Here is a 23,819-nt window from a genome sequence, read left to right on the forward strand (position 1 = left end):
AGAAAAGATATGATCTTCCCAAACGACCATCAAAGAGAGAATATGGGGAGAAATTCAAAAATAGCCAGATTTACAAGTGGTCATTCAAAAATAGCCACAGTTTCAAAAGTAATCGAAATTTAACCACTTTTCATGTAAAGATAAATCTGAAAGAAAACACTGTTCAAAATTCGAAAAAATACTCCAGTATAATATACTGAATTCCAGTATAATATACTGAATTCCAGTTTAATATACTAGAATACTGGAGTTCCAGCATAAGTATATTGAAATTCCAATATATTATACTGGAACTCCAGTATACTGGAGTTCCAGTATAATATACCGGTCCAGCATAATATACTGAAATTTTTCGCGTGTTGGAGTTCCAGCATAATATGCTGGAAGTTCATACATAGGTGCACCGATCTCCAATGCTGAGACTTTTCGTATTGCAGTAAAATAATAGCTATTTTTCAACTTTGCAAACGTTGGCTATTTTTAAATGATCAGTCCGAAAAATAAATAGCCCCTGCTATTCTTACGAGAATACGTTGTTCTAGAACCACGTTAAGATTTTTCAACTCTTGTGATTGAGACCAAGAGATGTTATTATTTCTCGTTTATTAATTTGAGAAAGGACAAATATTTCTTACTCCATGATTATAGAAGTAATTTCTAATACAAAGAGGCACTATGCCACGCAGAGGTCATCAGATACAGTATTCTTAATTAGGGTTGTACAAAGAAAACCGATAAACCGTATCAAATCAATAATTCGAGTCAAATCAGAAAAAAATGAATCCGATGTGGTTTAATTTGATTTGGTTTGATATTGAGAAAAAAATCCGACCAGAATTAGTTTAGTTTGGTTTTAACTAAAAAGTCAAATCGAAATCAAACCAACACGACATTACATTTATATAATTTTAAAAATATTTTATACATATAAATATCTACTATAATGTATATAAATATTTCTGAAGCTTTTTTACGGTTTTATCTTTTAATATATTATTTCAAGTTTGAACTCAACATTCTTGAATGATCCAATAAATTTTATAGCCTAAAAATATAGCAACTCAAATAAAGTTCAAATCAATACTAATGCTAACAAAATAAATTCAGTTCAACACTAGAAATGAAAATAGTGTTGGATATCTATTTTTAAAGTTGCATTGGTTTATAATGAAAATGCATAACTTAGTTTATTTTTTTCTTTAGTGCTTAGTATGTAATTAATAGTACATATTAGATGTACTTATTTTAGCATGACTTATATAATACTTTTAGATTGTGTTCATTTTTATTATGGCTTACTAATTAGCCGTATTTATTTTACGCGATTTTATTATCTTTGTTATTGAATATTATAGTACAATACTATGACTCATCTCATATTATTGTTGTTATTTTATTGAAAAATACATTATATAGTGATATCCTACTAGGACTAAAGAAAATTGGAGCACAAGTTACATATTTTGTGCTATGAAGACTTTATCGGGAAAAACTCAAAAACCCGAAAAAATGAAAAAAGATTGAAAAACCCGACACCATTGATTTGGTTTGGTAATTAAAAAATTCAAACCAACCCGACCTATATATATCTATATTCTTAACCACGTACAACAACGGTCGAAATACAAAATTCTAACTAGTCAATATAGTCTTTCCGGAACAACTTGTAATTTTGTTAAGAACTTTGTTACCACCCGAAATCCCAACCATGGAGCCGTGATGACGCCTAACATCTACTTGCTAGCCAAGCCAACATTAGATAATCAATTAACTATTTTTACAATTTAAAACAAAATAATAATAATATTTAACAATTGGCAAAACTGAAGTACATAAGATAAATCCACAATATTACACGGTCTAGCTAATCCCAGATATCCGGTGTCACCGATACATGAGCAACTAGAATACTACAAAGTATGGCTTGAATGAAATACAATTGTTTGAAATAAAATAAACAGTAAAGACATAACAGAAAGGGGACTTCAGGGACTGCGAACGCCAGCAGCTCTACATCAAGTCTCCTCAGCAAGTCGATCCGGGAAAATCTCCTCTACGCGCCGTTGGGGCCAATACCGGGATCTGCACATGAAGTGCAGAAGTATAGCATGAGTATAACCGATCCCATGTACTCTATAAGTGTCGAACCTAACCTCGATGAAGTAGTGACGAGGTTATGACAAGACACTTACTATAAACATGTACAAATAATAACAACAGAATACGAAAATATAAATAAAACGGAAAACTCGTATAAACGGACCCGAAGGTCAACTACCAGCCCCTAGAATAACATAATCTCAAATCTCATATCACAATTACCGAGATAAAACTCCACAACTACAAACAACCATAGCATATCAACTCTGTTGCGGCGTACAACCCGATCCTAAATGCTTAACACAATAATTGTTGTGACATGTAACCCGATCCCAACATTTAACACAATAATTGTTGCAGCGTGCGATCACAATATCAACTCATTGACATAAATAGCTCAACACAACCAATAACGAAAATCTCAACGCAAAGGAAAATAAAACATATAAAACATCAATAAACTAACAGTACAACGAGGGTAACCGATAACTCGTATTTATAATTCTCTACAAATCACCTATATAAGAATAGCTAAAGAACTCACAGAAATCACAATAACCTAGTAAAGTGAAATAAGTAATATAAAGCCACGAAAAGCAGGTTAAACATGAAGTAGTGAAGTTATACAATTAATATAGGCATGAACATATAACAGATAAGTAGATATTGAACGAGAAATGAATAAATCAATATTAGTAGATGTAACAAATAAAGCATGGTTAACAAATAAGATCATGTAGCAATCATAGCATATGACAAGAGATAACATGAAATAAAAAATGATATAAAGGTAAACAAACCAATACCGCATGCTTTAACTCATGACAACGTATATACACTCGTCACCTCACATATACACAGTTTTTTCACATAATTCACATAACAAATAGACCAACAAGTCCTAATTCCCTCAAGTTAGACACGATACTTACCTCTTTGCGCAACCAAATCAACAATCAACCATGACTTTTCCTTTCGAACAAGCCTCCAAACCAACCAAATCTAGCCAAATATCGTTCAAACAATTCAAAATATGAAAAAGGTTCAATCTTTGATGAAATTGAAAAAAGTTAACCCCGGGCCCGCTTGGTCAATATCTAAGATCCAGACTAAAATTCGATTACCCATTTACCCCCAGATCCCGGTTATGTAATTTGTTTCGAAATTTGACCTTAATTTTACAAAATCCCTAAATTCTACCCAAATTCCCAATTTCTACCATGAAAATCCTAGATTTAATGTTAAGAACTCATGAAAAGTAATGTGAAATTGAAAAAAAGTAGACTAGATTTGTTTATCAATGAATTTGAGAAGAAAGAACTCTTCAAAAATCGCCTCTAGAGTATTTGGGGTTGAGAAATGGTATAAAATGAGCTAAGTCCCTTTTTTCCCACTCTTTTACTCGGTTACAAGTATCGCAATTGCAAACTCTAGTTCGTAATTGTGACCATCACAAATGCGAAACACATGTTACAAATGTGAATTGTGCCCCCATCATGCATAAGTCGCAAATGCGATAAAAACCTCGCACTTGCGAAGAACATCCCCCCTTGCAAATGCGTGCCAAGCTTCGCAATGGCGAAGCTTCCCCTACTCAGCAAGGTATCGCAAATGTGACCCAAAGATCGCAAAAGCGACCACATACCCCATCGCAAAAGTGAACATATATTTGCAAATGCGATCGTGAGACTGCTAAAGCGAGGCTCGCAAATGCAAGCCTGACCTCGCAATTGCGAGATCTACAACAGACACTAGCAACTAGAATGCACCATCAGTTGCCCAATCGCTCTGTAACGCATCCAAAATTCACCCGAGCCCCTCGAGCTCCAAACCAAACATGCACACAAGTGTAATAACATCCTACAAACTTGCTTGCTACCTCAAATCATCAAAAGAACATCAAATAACATGAATCAATCATCAAAACTCATGATTTTCAACTTGAAAACTCATTTTCACAATTTTTCACATGACGCGCCGAAATGCGCTCGGGTCACCCCGGACCTCAACCAAAAATGCGTACAAGTCCAAAAACATCATACGAACCAACCGGAATCGTCAAAACACCAATCCGAGGTCGTTTTATCAAGAATATTGACAGTGGTCAACTCAAGTTCCATTTTAAGCTTAAAATCACTTTTTCTTCAAATTTTTACGTAAAAACTTTTCAGAAATAGAAATGGACCACACATGCAAATCAAGAAAATAAAATGGAGCTAATAGAAGTGTCAAAACACGAAAACAAAAGCTAGTACTCAAAATGATCTATCGGGTCGTTACAAATTTGTAGGATGAGCAATCTGGAAAATGGTTGTGCTTTTGACAAAAAAAGTGAAGAACGAAAGGAGGAACCACCGCAATCAGCCCGTGCCTGCAATGGGTTCTTGTGAAGAATAAATAATATACTACTCCTAACTAATTATACTACGAGAATAAGGATATTTGGCATGTAAACGCGTAAACCACACAAAGTTGAGGTAAGAAAGAGAACTAAAAACTAAACTGTCACAACATATTTTGTTTGAAGTGAAAAAGTGTGGTCCATAATATATACTACTATATATTAGTACTACACAATATGCTCATTGCTAGGCCTTATATAAGGGCTTCCCTTTCTTCTCTTCTAACTCGGTTTCAAACAACTAAGTCCCTGAAACCACCTCTATTATATTCTTCCCCCTCTTGCTCTTTATAGAAGCATCTCATTTCCAAGCTTTTAACTCCACAACTCAATTGGTCTATCTGTATATTTAAAGAAAAATATATATTACTTCTTGTTTTTCAAGCAGTAATACCTCTTTTCAAGTTCTTGCATATATATACTTGAAGCAAACAATCAGCGAAACGGGGAAGGAAAGGAAAGAGATGGCGGAGAATGAATGGTTAAACGGGTATTTGGAGGCAATATTGGACGCGGGGACTGATAGAAATGGGTCGACAAAGAAAGAACGTAGAGCTGCAAGTATTGAAGACAAAAGCAGCTTTAAGAATACTAGTGTGAGGAATAATAATAATAAAATAGAGGAAACGTTGAGGTTTGAGAAGTTTGAAATCCAGAAAGAGAAGGCAGAGAAGCTGTTTAGTCCCACTACCTACTTTGTTGAAGAAGTTGTCAATAGCTTTGATGAGTCTGATCTCCACAAGGCTTGGATCAAGGTTAGTTCCCTAACTTAATCTAGGCTAATGCAACAGTACTACAAGTGAAATGATTTTCTACCTCATGATTTAGTAAGCTGGGAGGAAGGAGATGAGAAATTAATTAAAGATGGTTTAAGTATTAATCATTTAATTACCATTAATGCTGCTCTCACATGCATATCGGAATTTTGACTAAATACAAATGGCCACAAGCATGAATACCACTTGCTACATAGTTGACTAAGAAACGCTCTCCTTTCACGGGTTTGTGAAATTTTTATCTTCCTTTTTTTTAATGGAGGAGTGTAAATTATATATATATTAACACTGTAAAACTTAGTGTACTTTGACCCAAAAAAGGAAAAAGAAAGACGTGACATGCGTACACGCTCTCTTCTCTATTCAATTGCATGAGAAAGATATTCCAGAGACTTGAAACGGAATATATCACAAAAACCTGTTTATCCAACAAGAAGTTGTGTTCAGAGGGGAATTTAGGATTTAAAGTTTATGGGTTGAATTTCGGAATTCAATCCCAACTCATGTGATTATTAGGATTCAAAATCATTTAATTGTACTTTCTAATAAACTTTTTAAACACATATACAGAGTTCAAGTTAATTGGGTTTTGATGAACCCGTAACTGAGTCATGTTATGCAAGAAAAAAAAAAAGAAAAGGATAGATGTTATGCTTAGGGAAATTGATGGAAAGAAAAGCAAAAGGTGAGGTTGAAAGTGAAGCGAATGGACATGCAGGTAGTGGCAACAAGGAATTCTCGTGAGAGGAATAACAGGCTCGAGAATATGTGCTGGCGCATTTGGCATCTTGCCCGCAAGAAGAAACAGGTCTTTTTCTTCTCCACCTCTTCTTTTATTTCCCATTAATATTCGGCCATCTTCTGTTTATTCTAGTATTTTAAAGGAGAAAGTGCTAAATGTCAAGGAAGAAAGAGTCTCACGTTGTAACATGGAATTCCCCTACTTGCTCATATTTGCAAAATGTTTGAAAAACTAAAACAAACACGTCTGAAGTCAACAGAATTCCACTAAATAAAGTTTTATTGTTCAATTAATACAGATGAAATAAGCTTAAAAGAGAACTATGTAAACTATTATTGAAGATAATCTGTGGGAAATTGCAGATAGCGTGGGATGATGCCCAAAAGCTAGTAATACGGAGACTTGAACTAGAGAAAGGTCGTTTTGACGCATTAGATGATCTTTCTGAACTTTCAGAAGGTGAGAAGGAGAAAACAGATAATGTAAATACATCAGATTCTCACCATGTCATATCAAGGATTAATTCAGTTACTCAGATGTGGCCTGATGAAGATAAACCAAGGCAACTTTACATTGTCTTGATCAGGTAAATTCAGATTGTTATAAAAAATTGTTACAAATGCATAATTCAAAAACACATCAAGAGCAAGAAAAAGAAGAAATGTAATATGACAAATACAAGATTAAAAACAAGTCAATCAATTTTAATGCTATGTTTACTGTTTTTGTAGTATCCATGGGTTGGTGCGTGGAGAAAACATGGAACTCGGACGAGATTCTGACACTGGTGGTCAGGTAGATTGTTTTAACCACTTTAATCAATACAACTATTGTCTCTAATCAGGAAAACATGTCCAATTTGATCACACAGGAAGACAGTTTAAAAATATAATCCATAATGGCAGAAAAGTGACATTACGAGCTAGTAAAAAGACTGGACACATGATACCTAATTGACAACCCAAAAAACTCCTTTGTAGTTGATTCCTCAGTAACAGAGGTTTTACTGTATGAGAAGTAAAACTCAAGAAATTTCATGCAATTTGTGTTTTATTGAATGAATGATCAGGTGAAGTATGTAGTAGAACTTGCTCGAGCACTTGCAAACATGGAAGGAGTTCATCGAGTTGACCTCCTGACTCGACAGATCACATCTCCAGAGGTTGACTCTAGCTATGGTGAGCCAATTGAGATGCTCTCATGCCCATCTGATGCTTTTGGAAGCTGTGGTGCCTACATAGTTCGAATCCCCTGCGGACCACGTGATAAGTAATGCTGCTATTCTACACTTGAGCACATCTTTTAGCAGATGTGTTCATTCTTTAATGGCTTATCATGCTTGGCAGCTATCTGGTTCAGTCTTTCCTATTTTGAACATTATCTTTGTGCCAGGTACATTCCAAAAGAATCACTCTGGCCTTACATACCAGAATTTGTTGATGGGGCATTAAGCCACATTGTGAATATGGCAAGAGCTATGGGGGAGCAAGTCAATGCTGGAAAAGCAGTATGGCCTTATGTGATTCATGGGCATTATGCTGATGCAGGAGAGGTAGCAGCTCGCTTGTCTGGTACCTTAAATGTACCAATGGTGCTAACGGGGCACTCGTTAGGAAGGAACAAGTTCGAGCAATTGCTTAAACAGGGCAGACTAACTAAGGAAGACATAAATACCACCTATAAGATACTGAGGAGAATAGAAGGAGAAGAGTTGGGACTTGATGCCGCTGAAATGGTGGTAACTAGCACAAAGCAAGAGATTGATGAACAATGGGGTTTGTATGATGGTTTTGATATTCAGTTGGAGAGGAAACTCAGAGTTAGGAGACGGAGAGGAGTCAGTTGCCTCGGAAGATACATGCCCAGGATGGTGGTATGCACTAACTCAAACAAGCCAAAATTAATGATTTCTTACCCAGTTCAGAAGATATTTCTTACCAAGTTCTGATCATCTTGAAAAACTAGGTTATACCACCAGGGATGGATTTCAGCAACGTGAACGCGCAAGATTTGTTGGAAGGTGATGGAGATCTCAAGTCATTAATTGGTACAGACAAAAGTCAAAAGAGACCTATACCATATATATGGTCTGAGGTTGGACATTCTTCTTTGTTTACCTAGCAAATTTGCAAAACTCTTTCTTGAACCCAACACCATAAAATTTGCAAATGTGTCAAAATGGATAACAAGACAGAAGCAACAAGAATGTAGACTAGGTTGAAATAATTGTAAGTTTTGTCTGTCTGGGGTTGTCTATAAACGCTTTCAGCTAACATCTCCTGTATTTTTATGAATGCAGATCATGCGATTCTTCGTTAACCCTCACAAGCCTATGATACTTGCACTGTCACGTCCAGATCCTAAGAAGAATGTAACTACTTTGCTCAGGGCTTTCGGAGAATGTCAAGCACTTCGAGAACTAGCCAACTTGGTAGGGCTGAGTTTATCTGCAACCTCCTTTAACTGTAACAGATGCTAGTGGACTAGGCAGAGTCTAATTTAATTGTAAATTGTGGTGCAGACACTGATCCTAGGTAACAGAGATGACATTGATGACATGTCCAGTAGCAGCTCTGCAGTACTCACAACAGTAATAAAGCTCATTGACAAGTACAATTTGTACGGTCAGGTGGCATATCCAAAGCATCATAAGCAACCAGATGTTCCTGATATATATCGTCTGGCTGCAAAAACTAAGGTAACTCAGAGCAATAAATATATAAGCAAGTGACTCGACATGGGTAGTTTCTCACCAAGAACAGAACAATATAGGTCTTATGGGTTTAAAGTCATTGTCAACGCCTTGTTCATAATAGACAAGCCCATCTGTCTGTGCAGGAGAATAATCAAGGCAGGATAGAGCTATTTTAGTGATCACTGTTCTGTTTGTTTCTTCCATACTTCGACAGCACATGAACTATATAATTGACACTCTTCTTTAACCTAAGTTCTTCAATTCCATGATATGATATGACTTCCAGATGTTCCTGATATATATCGTCTGGCTGCAAAAACTAAGGTAACTCAGAGCAATAAATATATAAGCAAGTGACTCGACAAGGGGAGTTTCCCACCAAGAACAGAACAATATAGGTCTTATGGGTTTAAAGTCATTGTCAACGCCTCGTTCATAATAGACAAGCCCATCTGTGTGTGCAGGAGAATAATCAAGACAGGATAGAGCTATTTTAGTGATCACTGTTCTGTTTGTTTCTTCCATACTTCGACAGAACATGAACTATATAATTGACACTCTTCTTTAACCTAAGTTCTTCAGTTCCATGATATGATATGACTGCCAACAACTCTTAAATGGTGATTTTTTCTTGAAGGGAGTATTCATCAATCCGGCTCTTGTTGAGCCATTCGGCCTCACTCTTATTGAGGTAACTTGTAACTTATATCACATTTAGTTTTGACAACTGAGGCTTTGTATGAAAATGTTATAGCTCTGGAAAATCTTTTTTCTGCAGGCAGCTGCTTATGGTTTGCCTATAGTTGCTACCAAAAATGGAGGGCCGGTGGATATACTTAAGGTACTCACTAACTGCTATTGATGTTGATGCACAAGTTTTGAATACATATTTAGATATGAAGTTATTCATTGGAACCTAAAATTTGCAGAATAAAAGTTGGGGTAGAATTATAAAGGTAATGCACAAAATCTTGATAACAAATACCTCGTGTAACACTTGACCTGAAGGAATTTCTGAAAAATGAAGCCCCAAGCTTTCTGTTGGAAACTTCTCCTCTTTCTCCAAATAGTTATCTTTTTAATTCCACGTACACCTCAAAATGGTGACCTGTAGCAATTTATGGATGGATATAATATGGAACTTGATGCTCATTCAGGCACTAAACAATGGGCTACTCATTGATCCACATGATCAAAAAGCCATAGCAGACGCTCTTCTAAAGCTTGTTGCTGACAAGAACCTATGGCTGGAGTGCCGTAAAAATGGCCTAAAGAATATCCACCGTTTCTCATGGCCAGAGCACTGCCGGAATTACCTCTCCCATGTTCAACACTGCAGAAATCGCCACCCTGCCAATCGTCTTAAGGTCATGAAGCCAACTCTTGAAGAACCTATGAGTGAATCACTAAGGGATGTTGAAGACCTTTCTCTTAAGTTTTCCATTGATGTGGACTTCAAAGCCAATGGGGAGCTTGATATGGCAAGAAGGCAGCAGGAACTTGTGGAGAAACTCTCACGGAAAGCTAATTCAATTAGCAAGCCTATTGTTAGCTACTGCCCAGGGAGAAGGCAGGTCCTATATGTAGTGGCAACTGACTGTTACAATAGCAAAGGAACTCCTACTGAAACCTTATCTCTAACAGTCAAGAATATAATGCAAGTTGCAGGTTCCAGGTCCAGCCAAATAGGTTTAGTTTTATCCACAGGCTTGAGTTTAGATGAGACTAAAGAAGCGCTAAACAGTTGCCCAACAAATTTAGAAGATTTTGATGCGTTGATTTGTAGCAGTGGAAGTGAAATATACTACCCATGGAGGGACTTTGGATTAGATGAGGACTATGAAGCCCACATTGAGTACCGGTGGGCAGGTGAGAACATTAAATCAGCAGTGATGAGGCTCGGTAAACACGAAGAAGGTTCTGAGCATGACATTACGCAATGCTCCAGTGCATGTAGCTCTCGATGCTACTCATATAGCATCACGCCAGGAGCCAAAGTAAGATTGCTAAGCTACTCCTGATGTTCAAAGTTAAACAACTCAAATAGAAATATACAAATTGGTTTTCCCATTTGCGTCCTGACTAAAACTTATATGTGACAGGTACCTAAAGTTAATGACCTTCGTCAGAGGCTACGCATGAGAGGCTTCCGTTGCAGTGTTATTTACACACATGCTGCATCAAGGTTGAATGTGACACCATTATTTGCATCGAGGTCCCAAGCACTTAGGTAAATCCTTTCATTCCTTTCCTAATCTTTGATCTGGTGACACTACTGTTCTTTGGTTAGCAGATAGTAATATCAGTTCAGTATAAAATTTGTCACAATCACTCACTCATTTTCTGCATGCAATGCAGGTATCTGTCAGTTAGATGGGGAGTTGATCTTTCCAGTATGGTTGTTTTTGTTGGGGAAAAGGGAGATACAGATTATGAAGGCCTGCTTGTGGGCCTTCACAAGACTGTTATTCTAAAAGGAAGTGTGGAATATGCCAGTGAGATGCTTCTTCACAATGAAGACAGCTTCAGAACAGATGATGTAGTGCCTCGAGATAGCACAAACATACGTGCAGCTGAAGGATATGAACCCCAGGATATCTCTGGAGCCTTGGAGAAGTTAGAGGTCATGTGACAACTTTTGGATGATGCATTTTCTATTTCACTTATAGGCAAAATTTTCACAGCTTAAGCAAGCGAGAAAAATTGGTTTTCATTCTTATACTTTGTAAAAAAATCAAGTTACATATACAAGTGCATAGTACAACTAGAGTTCAAAGCACATGAACGTATATAATAAACTTTTATCTGATATCTATTAGAGGACTGCATTTTCATGTTCAAATTTAGTGTACTATAGATACAGAAAACAACATCATCTACCAATTTACCTCATGAAGACTGCACATGCTTGAATGTGTTGAACCAAATGTGCACCTCCATAAATGTAGTAATCTAAGTTGTCGGAATAGATGACGAAGTTTCTTTTCTATTAGACTTTGCTTTCTGAAATATCACAAAGTTAAAACAAATATGATGAAATATCCAATTCTCCATACGAGAAAGAATCAGCTTACGTTCAGTCATGCATATGTTATTCAGTCAAGCAGAACTCTATTAGCATTCAGTTAGTATCTTTTACATCGAACACAGCTACTACTGCAACAGAGTACACATTATATTGCCATCTCAACAACTGCTACAGTGTCCCTGCATTATCTTCCCCATTGCTCTCGAACTGTCTTGAACAAATGTACCTGTTTAGCACTAAAGAAACTCCACCACTTTGCTAGATGAAGTACTTGCCTGACCCTGGTTATTTTCATGCACAAAGATCCATGTCTATCTTGAACTCCTCTCCACAAGAACATTTGATACTGTGGGAAATTCTCTGAAAGGAAAATTACTAATTGAGAGTGAAATGGAAAAACAAATTGATAAATTAACTCCATAAATTGGGATATTTTGATTCTCTTTGAAATCTAAAATTGTTACCACAAGTTGAATGACATATCAAAGGGCACAGAAAGAGTGGATATTTCTCCGTACCATCAATTTTGCAATCTGGAGTTGTAAAGACTGCAGATACTCTGCCTCTCCAGCTTTGTCTGAGAGAAGTGCTTCGTACTCCTCTTCTAAGGATTTGCTATCCATTTCCCTAAGTGGTGCCTGCAGAATAATGCATAATGATTGATGATAGACATTTGGAGGTATGTTTCGTTTCAATTACTTTGACTCAAAAACTAGAAGCTATGAACATTTTCTTTTCCGCACAATATATTTCATGACTTCCACTTTCTGATCTCCCAAATACGTTAAATTGGACGTATTTTGATGGTCAACTATATCCAAAACACCTGTTTGTTGCGTAATTGCAAATGACAAGATGAATTTAACAAACAGTTGTTATCATTATCAGAAAAAGAATGTTTTGAGATAAGACTGAACATAATATATGTAAAACAGATTGTAACTGACCTTGAAATTCGTCATCTTTGACTTCACAAGCTCAAGAGATCTCCTTACCTATCAAAGCAAGATGTCTTTCAGATTCTTGTATTTCAACGGGAAATGAAAATAAATGTATTTGAATCAGAAACAAACTGAGAAAAATTCAGGTGTTAATTCCCTCATAAAAATCCTAAAAGTACAAGACCTTTCCTTTCTCAATTCGAGATTTAGGCATTGTTAAACCATCTGAGATCTTAGAGCGGGCTAAAAGAATATAAATAACCATAAAGCAAAGCAACAAAGGCTCCATGGAGGTCACCTTCAGTAGCGAGGATAATACAGGGGGTATGATAACCCTATAACAAATCCGCTTTAAAACAGAAGAATCTGAGGGTAAGGGTCAACATTACCTTCAAATGTTGGAAAGGGAAACCACACAAAATGATCTGTTTCGTTACACTTCTTCCTAGCTGCATGGCAGGTACTAGGTATCTGGTTTACCGCTTTAGGTATCAACATATATGGTCTCAATTTCAACCAATCTGTAGTTATATTCAAGGTCATGTAATCAATACTTGGGTTGATATCATTAACCGTGCTAACCTTGGTATAGAAGTTATGCACGAACACAATGCTCATAACTTCTCTCTAGACCTAGCTGCTACTGAAGCTCCATCTACAAATGGATAAGATCCCAGTCTACTCCAATAGGAGGTTTTGAAAAGAAAGGAGCAATCATCACTTCTTGTTCTATCCAGAGGGTGCTAGTTCCTTTCTTTTTTCTTTTATGTACTAGTATTTTAATTATATAAATCTTTTTTTTGAATTAAACAAACCAACCATGGATAAATCCAACCGACCTCTTCTTAAATTCAAGCGATCATTTCGTAGGTGTTTTCCACCGATTTAATTGGGGAATCGAATTGATTATAAACATATGCATTTAATTATTTGATTTATTAGCGAACTAGGAAAAATATTATCAAGACGAGTTAATAGATTAACCTTCAAACAACAATGATTAATAACTATTGCAGTATTGCTATCAAATACGCTCGTATTTTATCTTTATTTTCTCAATAATGAGAAGCAATTTGAATGAACCGAGTCGACCGCTAGAAAAGGAAGAAAGACTTTTAGGATCACCGTTGAACATCTCTGACCTCCATACTGACATACCAACATAGAGACTCAGTAAGAAAATGCATCTAGACTGAGGATATATTTCGGATGATTCATGACAAACAACTAATGCTAATATCGCTATATTGTTTGATTCCATCATTGTTTTTCAGTGCCTCAAGTTAGGAATAGGAAGTACCACACAAAAACAGAATAGTCAGAATTGTTTAAGCAAACCTGGCTGTTCTCCATGACAAGTTTTGACTTCAGCTCACTCAGCTGGTTTAGCTTTGTTCTAGCATCTTCCATATTCATCTTTAGGATTTCTGTCATATTATCCTGATTCTCTGTAAATCAATAAGAATTTACTTCAAACAGGACCAACAAGAAAAAGAAAAAAGATAAAAGAGAGAGAAGTAGAAACTCAGGCAGTGGTGAACATATAGTCTACAGAGTGAGTCCAAATTTAGCTTGTAGCAAATTAAGATGCTCCTGTTGTTAAATGGTCATTTTTATCATTTACATTAACCCACCGACATCATGGAAAGAGAATTTAAACTAACAGTGCATTGGTCATACCTTCAAATTCACCTGTTTCCTCACCAATTTTGTCCATCACCTGAATGCTTTAGCCATCAGTTCCAGCAGAATATTTATCATAGAGTAAAAATCCTATTCAGATAAGACACTAACATCTTAGCCAAGAAAAAGCTATTTTGGTGACAGAATGACAGCCTGACTAGGCAGTAAGTAGTTACTTTATTGATATATCATACTGGCAAAGGAATGAAAACTGCGAGATTAGTTGAAGGAGTATTTATGAACTTGGGTTAATGCAGGAAACATCATATTACCAGTTAGTTTATGCTCAAACTTGAATGTAACATCACAAGTCATGGCTCATACACAAAATTTACCAAAAATGTTCAATTTGAGAACCACAAGAAACTATAAAATATTGTGAAATCATAATACATCAAGTCCAAAACCACTACATCTCAAAGCCTTTGGACAAGAATTCTTACAGGGAGGGCAAAAATAAATAACTTGAGTGAATAACAAGTTGAATCTAAGCAGCTTTGGTCCCCAGACATTGCAAAGGTCAAATTCATTTTGTCTCGGCCAAACCTTGGACTTCTTAAATCTCAAGTCAGTTAGACAGTTGCATTTGAAAAACTCAGAATATTTGTAATCCTACAACTTGTTCGACTGTTGCACTTGAAAGGATAAGGATAACATAACTTAAACTGTAATCTTACTATTCTCAGTAATTTCTGATACTTCACAAGGATCTTATTTGCCATAAAAGGCTGGAATCGAATATATGCATTTTTTTTTTAATTGTTGAATATGCCTCTGGCATTTACCTTGACCTGGCTTTTGAACATTTGATATTCCCCTCATTGTGGGTATATATAAACACAAATTTTAAAATCTATACTCGTTTTATCAGTTTGAAATTTATAATTCCAAGACAATCCATAAAGAAGAGAACTAAAATTCAGAAAAAGAAGACATTATGACTTAGCAGAAATACCTCGCGATGCTCTCTATCGCACGAGTTCTCTTTGCCATTTCTGATCCAACCCTAAAAGTAGAACCTTACTAGTGTTCAAAATAATGCTCATATAGTGAACAAATTAAGTGGAAAGCAACAAAAAAGGGAACCTGGAAAATGACCTGCTGTTCTCCTAGCTGAGCAGTTACATCTTTAACAGTCTTAGCATAATAATCACTGTTATGACAACCATATGCTTTAGCATTATTTACTATCCATCAGCAATCTCGATATATGCTTTTCAAGTTACCTTTTCTCAATAAGTTTTGCTGACATGTTGTTTCTCTCTTGTTGAAGGAGCTCCAATGTCTGTTTGATAAACAAGGATAGAAGAATATGCGCTATATCACATGATCTCCAAAGACTAAGTCAACTTTCCTTATCAAAAGACAAGTTTATGCAAAGTAAAAAATTGCAAACCTGTTCCCTAAATAACCAAAACTCTTCTCCCTTCTATGCAAGAAAAGCTAAGAGTTATAACTCTAAGGATTGTTCTTCATTTAAGTACTTCCCCAGCTTCAAGAACATTGTAGTTTATAGCTCGAGTAGTCAGATAATAGTTTCTACTTGAGTAATATGCATTACTTAATCCTTATTTCAACATTATGTTTCTGGAGAAAGACGAGACCACATTTTCATTGTTTACATACTTTTCAACCACACTTCTGAACAATGAAAAATCGGAAACTAGCCCTAACCTTTCTGTCAAAACGAATTTACTTATAAATTTCTGATGTAGAAACCATGTCTAGTTGGATCATGATTGTGAAGCTGAGAACAGGAGTACCTATTTCTGGTTTTAGTTTTACATGCCAAAACATCACTAATCCTACCCATCAAGGGTGATGTGTTTGGTTTCAGCTCTGTTTCAGAGTTAATTGATTCCAGCTCTTAGTGTCGGTTACCTGGTTGAGGGTGGATGAATCAGCTTCTAGAGAAGCAATTTTTCTTTGCTTTTCCAAGATCACTGAACAGATCTGCCCCCTTTTCTCCAATATCCTAGCAATTTCCTCTCTGAGATGGCTTGTCTGACATTTCACTGCATTGTTAAGCAGTTCAAAGAATGAGGCTTAGATGTTGTAGACAGCAACAGGTGTATTTTTTTGATAGCTCATTGGTTCAACCTAGTTCTTGTACAGGATGTAGATGCAAAGTTAGATGCTATTGAGCAAGTGCACCTTCTGTAATCATGCACTGGCTTAGAGCAGGTTCATCCATAAAATCTCTTACCATTACTTATCAAGAAAGGATTAGATGTTGCAGAGTTCTGTTATTCCACATGGAAAGCAATATTTGCTTATCAGATGAAAATGAAGAAAAGGAGAAACCAATGCTCTCTAAGGTAGAGAACTATGTTTAAGATTAAGAGCTCCACAATCTGCAATTTCATTTAATAGACCAAATTACAAGAGATGGTGAGAAGCAAAGTCAAAGTAAAATCTAATGATTTCAACCTTGTGAAAATAAAAAAGAGTCGGGAAGTATCCAGCCATGCCCCCAATCAAAGAAGAAAGAAAAAAAAAACTACAAAGAGAGTAGGAGATGACAGACTTATGTCTCCTAGGAGAGAATATAAACAGGTATTCTATTCCATCTCTTAAAATACTCACAAATGGACAAAATGCTATACTCTTCAGAGAATTAAAAAAACACAAGATTGCAAAGGATACTGCACATGGATTATTTTTTTTTTAAAAAAAAGAGCTTTAACCGTTGCAGGACTCTTGCCATTCCCCTATCATAGTAAATATGTAACTGAATCTTATTATTTGGTGCATGCCTCAAAGATGTCATGCATCAAACATTAGGACCGTAGCTTCACTAAAGAACAGTGATAGAAGGAAAGATGGAAAAGGCCAAGTAAATCAAAACAGCAAGTGTTGCTAGTGGAAATCCTTGTTTAAGAAGCCCGGGGCATATTGGCCACGCTACATGATTACTATACATATTGTCCATGGCCTTGATCTTAGATGAACTCTTTGGCAACAAAGTTTTCAATTAAACCAGAAAACCAAAATATATAATAAGAGCTAGCAATAGCATAACTTCACCAAATGAGACGTCTAAACCAGCTAATCAAGCATATTCAAACTAAAGTTGGCACAAGAGCTTCCTAACAATTTCCACACAATACATGGACTTCAAACAAGTCATGTGCAATCTTTCTTCTTCTGGTAAATCAATGAAACAGGAGTAGGAAGGCTAAGATCCATGTTATGAAGACACCAAAAATATTACCAGAGACGGATCCATTATTTAAACACGATGCATTCGACCTTTAATGTTTTTAGCATTGAAATCAAAAACAAACAATAACAACAACGGCCCAGTAAAATCCCACAAGTGGGGTGGGTACTGTGTACGTAGACCTTAACCCTACCCCTATGGGGCAAAGAGACTGTTTCTGATAGACCCTTGGCTCAAGAAGACGTAAAAGACGAGAAAAGATAATATATCAATACCGTCAACAGAAACCATAGAAATAATAACAGCAACATAAGAACCAGAAAATAAATGACATGCAATAACAATTACCAGCAAATAAGGCACGGTACTATGAAAAACGAAAGGATAGTGTGAACACAACATTAACCACTAGCCATCTAAGGTCAACCCTATCAAACTAGACTCACCCCCGGTTCGAAGTAGAAAAATGCTCGACTACCTCCTAACCTACAACCTTAATGCTCAACCTCTACACCTTCCTATCAAGGGGCATGTCCTCGAAAATATACAGTCGTGCCATGTCCTGCTTGATCACCTCTTCTCAATACTTCTTAGGCTGCCCTCTGCCTCTTCTCGTACCCGCCAAAGCCAACCGCTCACGCCTCCTCACCGGAGCATCAGGGCTTTCTCCCCCGTATGTGCCCGAACCATCTGAGCCTCGCTTCCCGCATCTTGTCATTCATAGGAACCACGCCCACCTTCTCCCGAATATCTTCATTCCTAATCTAATGCCCACCTTAGCATTGAAATCATCATACTTTTAAAATTATGAGTTCAAATATAACATCTTTTGAAATTTTATAGGGTTTTCACATATTTATCTCTGTTACACATCGGATATGACACAACTTGACAACAATGAAAGAACTGAACAGCCTTGAATATTATGATTCGGATCTAGGTGCTAAAGTTATTTCAATAGCTACTTTCTCCAAAATATTTCAAAAAAACTGACTAATTTTTTGCATTACATCATTAGCCTGCTACCACGAAGAATCAGGTGTTAAAAGTGCACCTGCTTACATAAAAATATTGTACACAGACCATAAAGTTGGCCAGTGGATCCATAATCTTCACCAAAGCAAAGAACAGGAAGTCCAGAAAATTCGATTTATGCAAAGATAGATGAAGTGTGTGTTTTAACCTGAGTTAATTTCATTTTCGAGATTTTGCAGTATCGTGATTTGCATTTGCTCTTCGGCTGTTATCTTAGCTGCTTGATCCTCCACATCTAAAAGTTAAAAAATAAAAAGCATCATTTCAATTTCAATCACTCTCTCCACACACATATCACACACTATACACACTGACAGACGTACGTATACACAATTAATTACTGGCGAACATACAGTACAGATGCATAATCGTAGTCTGAATACACAAATGCGAACGTAATTTGCGAATTTGAGTAAACAATTTCGGTAGAATTAGTCTCAATTTGATGAGAAATTAAATGCATAATGGTGGAGATAGGCGAGATGATTACCGTTCATTTGAGTGCGGAGAGTCTTCATGCACTGCAAATACTCTTCCATTTTTGCAGACACTGTAAGCGTGGAACTATGAAATGTAGATTTTGTACAGAATTTCGCGAGTTTCTGAAGGCAATTTTTGAAGTTTAGCGGCAACAGGCTCTTGAGTTGAGGCAGAGGGTGAAGAGTGTGACTTGGAGGGAAAGCTGATAAATTATTTGGATTTTTATAATGTGAACGGAGAAGGGCGGAAAAACAAAACTAAAGTGGCCGTTTGGACATTAGAATTGTAAAATTTCAAAAAAAAAAAAAAAATCAAGTGAAATTGGTATTTGAAAATTAGAGTTATGTTTGGATATGACTATAATTTTGGGTTGTTTTTTATGTTTTGTGAGTGATCCGAATGAAAATTTTGAAAAACAGTTTTTGGAGTTTTTCAGATTTTCGAAAAATTTCAAACTTCATTTTCAAGTGAAAATTGAAAATTTTATGACCAAACATTGATTTCGAAAAAAATAAAAATTTATAAAGAAAAAGGTGAAAAAATTCTTATGTCCAAATGAGCTTTAAGAATATTTGGTTTTGTGAAAAACAAAACTAAGAATAAGTAGCTCACATTTCTATAAAGTTTTGTTGACACATTTGATATTCGACTATTAATACCTCAATGAAACTTCACAAATCAGGTAGGAGAATAATATCCATTTAATATGTTTATCCATGGAACATATTTTATACTCCTATATATTTGAGAGGATCATTTCTTTTCCTTTTTTCTTCAAGTGATTCCAACTTTATTTCAAATATTTAACACATGGATAGAATGATAGGAAAGGGCAAAACAATGGAACAAGCTCTTATTTATAAGGGCTTCTTTTTAAGAGTAAGATGTATGTATTCGACATGTATAAATACTAAGATGTCGTATTTAAATTTAAATATTAAATGATTAAAACCATTTCTTTTTAAACATCTCAAAGTTTATATTATCTTTATTAAAATTAATAAATATAAAATTTAAATAAAATAATATAATATTGCGTCATCAAAATATTAGAACATAAGGTAGTGATTGGTGGTGATGATTTTATCAGTAGTGACTAATAGTGGTGGTTGTGCAGCGAGAGTGATGACGATAGTGGTGGCGGCAGTTGTGCGATGTGGTGATTGTGTTGGGGAGCTGGTTGCGGTTGACAGTGATGGTGGCCATGATGGTGAAGATAGTTAGTGATAGTGGTTGTCTGGTTGGTGGTGGTTGATGATACTAGTGATTGGGTTGGTTGTGGCAGTTAATAGTGGTGATAGTTTGATAGTGAATGTGATTATTGTAGTGGTGGTGATAGAGAGTAGAGATAGTTATGATGTGGAGTTGATTAATGTGGTAGCGATTGCAGTTTCCGATGCTAGTAGTTGTGTAATGACTCGATCGGTCGTTTGAGTATTTTAGACCCATTTTTCATATTTGATACTTTACACATGTGCATTTGTGATTATGTGACTTGCGGGGTTGGTTGGTTGGTTTCGGGAGAGTTTTGAATTGAATTGGGATACTTAGTCTCAACGTTGGATGCTTAAATTGTAAGAGTTGACCGAAGTTTGACTTTTAGACTGAGGTGTGTGTCCGAATTTGTGGTTGGCCGTCCGTAGATTGATTTGGTGCTTTTTGGCAAAAATTTAAAAGTTAAAGGTTTGGAAGGTTCATAGGTTTGACCGGGAGTTGACTTTAATGATATCGGGTTCGATTGTGGTTCCTGAAGTTGGAATAGGCCCGTTGTGTCATTTGAAACTTTAATGCAAAATTTGAGGTTATTCCGGGTTGATTTGATTTGGTTCGGTATGAATTTTGAAAGTTGGAAGTTCATTAATCATTAGTTCCTTAGGTTTGAATTGAGTGCGAATCATAGTTTTGATATTATTTTGTGTGATTTGAGGCTTTGAATAAGTCCGTTTTATATTTTGGGATTGGTCGATGTGGTTGGATGGGGTCTCGGGGACCTCGGGTATATTTCGAATTGATTTTGGACCATTTTAGACAATGCTGGCATTGTTGAAGAATTTCCGAGTTGTTTTGCTTTCGCACTTGTGATGGCTGAGCTGCAGGTGCGAGACCGCATAAGTGGTTAGGGTGGCTGTAGATTCGGTGCATGCTGGGTAGGCTGAGTTCGCAGATACGGATAGTGGAGCGCAGATGCACAGGCGCAGAAGCGCAAGGACTCCCGTAGAAGCGGAGCCACATATGCGGCTTGGTGTTCGTAAAAGCGACTGGTCGGGATGATTAGTGGCTTTCGCATCTGCGGTGGAATTTTCGTAGATGTGGTACCGCAGGAGCGATGATTTGGACCGCAAATGCGGAATGCAGACTTTATATTTCGAAGGGTTTGATCATTTTTTATTATTTAAAGTTGTGGATCTCGGCTACAAGCAATCTTTGGAAGGCATTTCACTATAATTAAAGGGATAAGTAATATTTACTTGATTTTGGTGTTAGATATAAATTACCCTTAGATTAATACACCAGCTTATTTGAATTAAAGGTGAAATTTGGGAATTTTTGGACTATGATATTGGAGAGTAAAAATTGATGATACAAGGTCGATTTGAGGTTGGAGTTGGATGAAATACATATATTTGGACTCGTATTAAAATGGGTGTTCGGAATTTGTAATTTTGTCGGTATGATGACCTAACCAATTATTTTGATTTTTAGATCTTTGTTCCTCTAATTAAGACTCCCCATATATATTTTTATTATTTTATAACTTGCAAAGATGGTTGGTTTGGGTTTGGAAGGGTTCGGGTTGAAATCGAAACACTTAGTTTCTTAATAGTAGCCTAAGATGGCCAAGTTTGACTTGAGTCAACATTTTGAGTAAACGATACCGGAACCGGGATTTGATGGTTCCAATAGGTTCGTATGATGATTTTGGACTTGAGCATGTGTTGGGATCGAGTTTCGGGTGATCCGGGAGCATTTTGACGCTTAATATCTAAAGTTAATGCCTTAAAGGTTTTCAAGTTCTTTAAATTTAGTTTGAAGTAGATTTTGGTGTTATCGATGTCCGTTTGTGATTCTGAGCCTGGGAATAGATTTTTATGGTGATTTGAGACTTGTGCGTAAAATTTGACGTCATTCCGAGTTGTCTAAGTATGAATCATCGCATTCAGAGCTAGTTGAAGAAGTTTGAAATTCATAAGTTGATTAATTTGGTTTTAGGGTGCGGTTAGTTTTGATATTGTTTTATGTGATTCGAGGTTTCGAGCAGACCCGTATCATGTTTATGGGCTTGTTGGTGCATTCAGACGGGATCTCGGGTGGCTTGGGTGCATTTCGGACCACTTGAGGTTGAGTCAAAATTGCAGAAAAATTTGCTGTTGGTTTCCTTCTTCGCTAACGCGATGAAAGCCTCGCGTTCACAGTGAAGGAATTGAGCTGGGGGACTTTTGTTCTAAGCATTCACGAGAGGAGGTGCGATCGTAATTCTTTGGGGACACTAGCATTTGCGTTCACAAACAAAGGGTCGCGATCGCGATCTCGTAATGGAAAACCAGTTGGGGAGGGGTCAGACTAGTAGCCTTCACGTTTGCGAAGATGAGCTCGCATTTATGAAGGGTAGGGCATGACAGAATTTTGTCTTCGCGATCATGAGGCTCTTTTTGCAATCGCAGAGAAGTAATGCCTGGGCAGTGACTCGTTTTAAAAACGGGACTTAGGCGATTTTCTCTCATTTTCACCTTGCTTGGCCGATTTTGGAGCTCTTGGAGGGAAATTTTTCACCTAGCATCATAAGGTAAATAATTACTACCCAATGTGAGTTTAATACATAGATTACTAGTAGATTTAAACATGTAAATTGTGGGAATTTTAGGATTTTATTGAAATATTGAAAGACCTAGATTTTGGTAAAAATGAGATTAGGCCACAAAAATGATTGTAGAATTGAGTAAAATTATATACATAAACTTATGGGTAATTTTATTTACGAAATTTTTTGGAATCTGGGCATGCGGGCTCAGGGGGCCTGGGGTTAAGTTTTAGGATCTTCCAAATTGGGTTTGGTAAATACTTTAATAGTTAAATTATGAACTTTTGAACATATATTGATTAGTTTGCACGACCTTTGGCTAGTTTCAGATTGCTTGACACCGATTTGAGATTCTTAGTGTAATTTGTGGATCAGGAAGAGGACTTGGAAGCAAGGTAAGTCTCTTGTTTAACCTTGTAAGAGGAAATTATCCCCATAGGTATTTTAATTTATTATTTCCTAATAATTGTGAGAGATACATGCGCGTGATGTGACGAGATTCCAGAAGTAGCTAAAATCATGCTCATGTTTTGGTAGACTTAGGACTTTACCATGCAATACTTGTATTATTTAAATCTAGCTTGTTAGTTTAGTTACTTGAATTTATAACGGAAATTTGACATGGGTTTTTATGAGACCGAGCTTCATTACCTTGAGTTTTGGTGAAATACTTGACCGTTAATGAAAACTATACCTTCTTTGAGTATTAATACTGTGTAGTAGTCGTTGATCGGAGTTTGTAGATTTTTTCCATTTCCTGTAGATCGGGTCGAACGCCTCGGCAGTATATTTAGATAAATTTATGGTTCGAGCCGGTCAACCCTCGGCAGTGTACACACTATTCTGGATCGTGCTGTATGACCTTGGCATAATAATGCTTGACGTTACTAGGAGTCTGATTATATTTGATATCTCTTTCTTGACTTGAAACTCGATAATAGTTTGGTGGTTTTTACATGATAAATTGGTATGTGAT

The 23,819-nt window shown here is 36.4% G+C and overlaps 2 protein-coding genes across 3 annotated transcripts; one reads left to right on the plus strand and one right to left on the minus strand.

The window, feature by feature from the left end:
• The first annotated feature begins 4,673 nt into the window (after positions 1–4,673).
• Positions 4,674–11,556, plus strand: LOC107789345 (sucrose-phosphate synthase 4). The gene is made up of 14 exons (XM_075254904.1): positions 4,674–5,256; positions 5,996–6,085; positions 6,382–6,605; positions 6,751–6,814; positions 7,089–7,288; positions 7,412–7,892; positions 7,985–8,113; positions 8,319–8,450; positions 8,541–8,717; positions 9,352–9,405; positions 9,493–9,555; positions 9,872–10,711; positions 10,817–10,944; positions 11,073–11,556. The coding sequence occupies exons 1-14, from the start codon at positions 4,966–4,968 to the stop codon at positions 11,344–11,346; spliced, it is 3,147 nt and encodes a 1,048-aa protein (XP_075111005.1). The 5' UTR covers positions 4,674–4,965; the 3' UTR covers positions 11,347–11,556.
• A 338-nt stretch (positions 11,557–11,894) lies between these two features.
• On the minus strand, positions 11,895–19,234 carry LOC107821629 (uncharacterized). Of its 2 annotated transcripts, none has more exons than XM_016648064.2 (11): positions 19,055–19,234; positions 18,713–18,799; positions 16,248–16,381; positions 15,593–15,651; positions 15,465–15,519; positions 15,322–15,372; positions 14,364–14,403; positions 14,022–14,131; positions 12,690–12,737; positions 12,261–12,380; positions 11,895–12,102 (listed from the first exon to the last, which is right to left on the minus strand). In XM_016648064.2, exons 1-11 carry the CDS (start codon positions 19,101–19,103, stop codon positions 12,034–12,036), a joined length of 822 nt encoding a protein of 273 aa, XP_016503550.1. In that variant the 5' UTR covers positions 19,104–19,234; the 3' UTR covers positions 11,895–12,033. The 2 variants fall into 2 exon arrangements, with proteins under 2 accessions (XP_016503550.1, XP_075111006.1); XM_075254905.1 differs by having other exon boundaries at positions 15,453–15,519.
• Positions 19,235–23,819: the final 4,585 nt, after the last annotated feature.

Source organism: Nicotiana tabacum, chromosome 6, assembly GCF_000715075.1.
Source record: "Nicotiana tabacum cultivar K326 chromosome 6, ASM71507v2, whole genome shotgun sequence".
NCBI classification, from domain to species: domain Eukaryota; kingdom Viridiplantae; phylum Streptophyta; class Magnoliopsida; order Solanales; family Solanaceae; genus Nicotiana; species Nicotiana tabacum.

Excerpts from the sequence above, each read along its gene's own strand:
- LOC107789345 (XM_075254904.1), top strand. The coding sequence starts at position 4,966 with ATGGCGGAGAATGAATGGTTAAACGGGTATTTGGAGGCAATATTGGAC. Across the intron at positions 10,712-10,816 it reads GCATCACGCCAGGAGCCAAA|GTACCTAAAGTTAATGACCT; the intron begins GTAAGATTGCTA and ends TATATGTGACAG. Across the intron at positions 10,945-11,072 it reads TCGAGGTCCCAAGCACTTAG|GTATCTGTCAGTTAGATGGG; the intron begins GTAAATCCTTTC and ends CATGCAATGCAG.
- LOC107821629 (XM_075254905.1), bottom strand. The coding sequence starts at position 19,103 with ATGGAAGAGTATTTGCAGTGCATGAAGACTCTCCGCACTCAAATGAAC. Across the intron at positions 15,520-15,592 it reads GCAAAACTTATTGAGAAAAG|TGATTATTATGCTAAGACTG; the intron begins GTAACTTGAAAA and ends TTGTCATAACAG. Across the intron at positions 14,404-15,321 it reads GCGATAGAGAGCATCGCGAG|GTGATGGACAAAATTGGTGA; the intron begins GTATTTCTGCTA and ends TAAAGCATTCAG.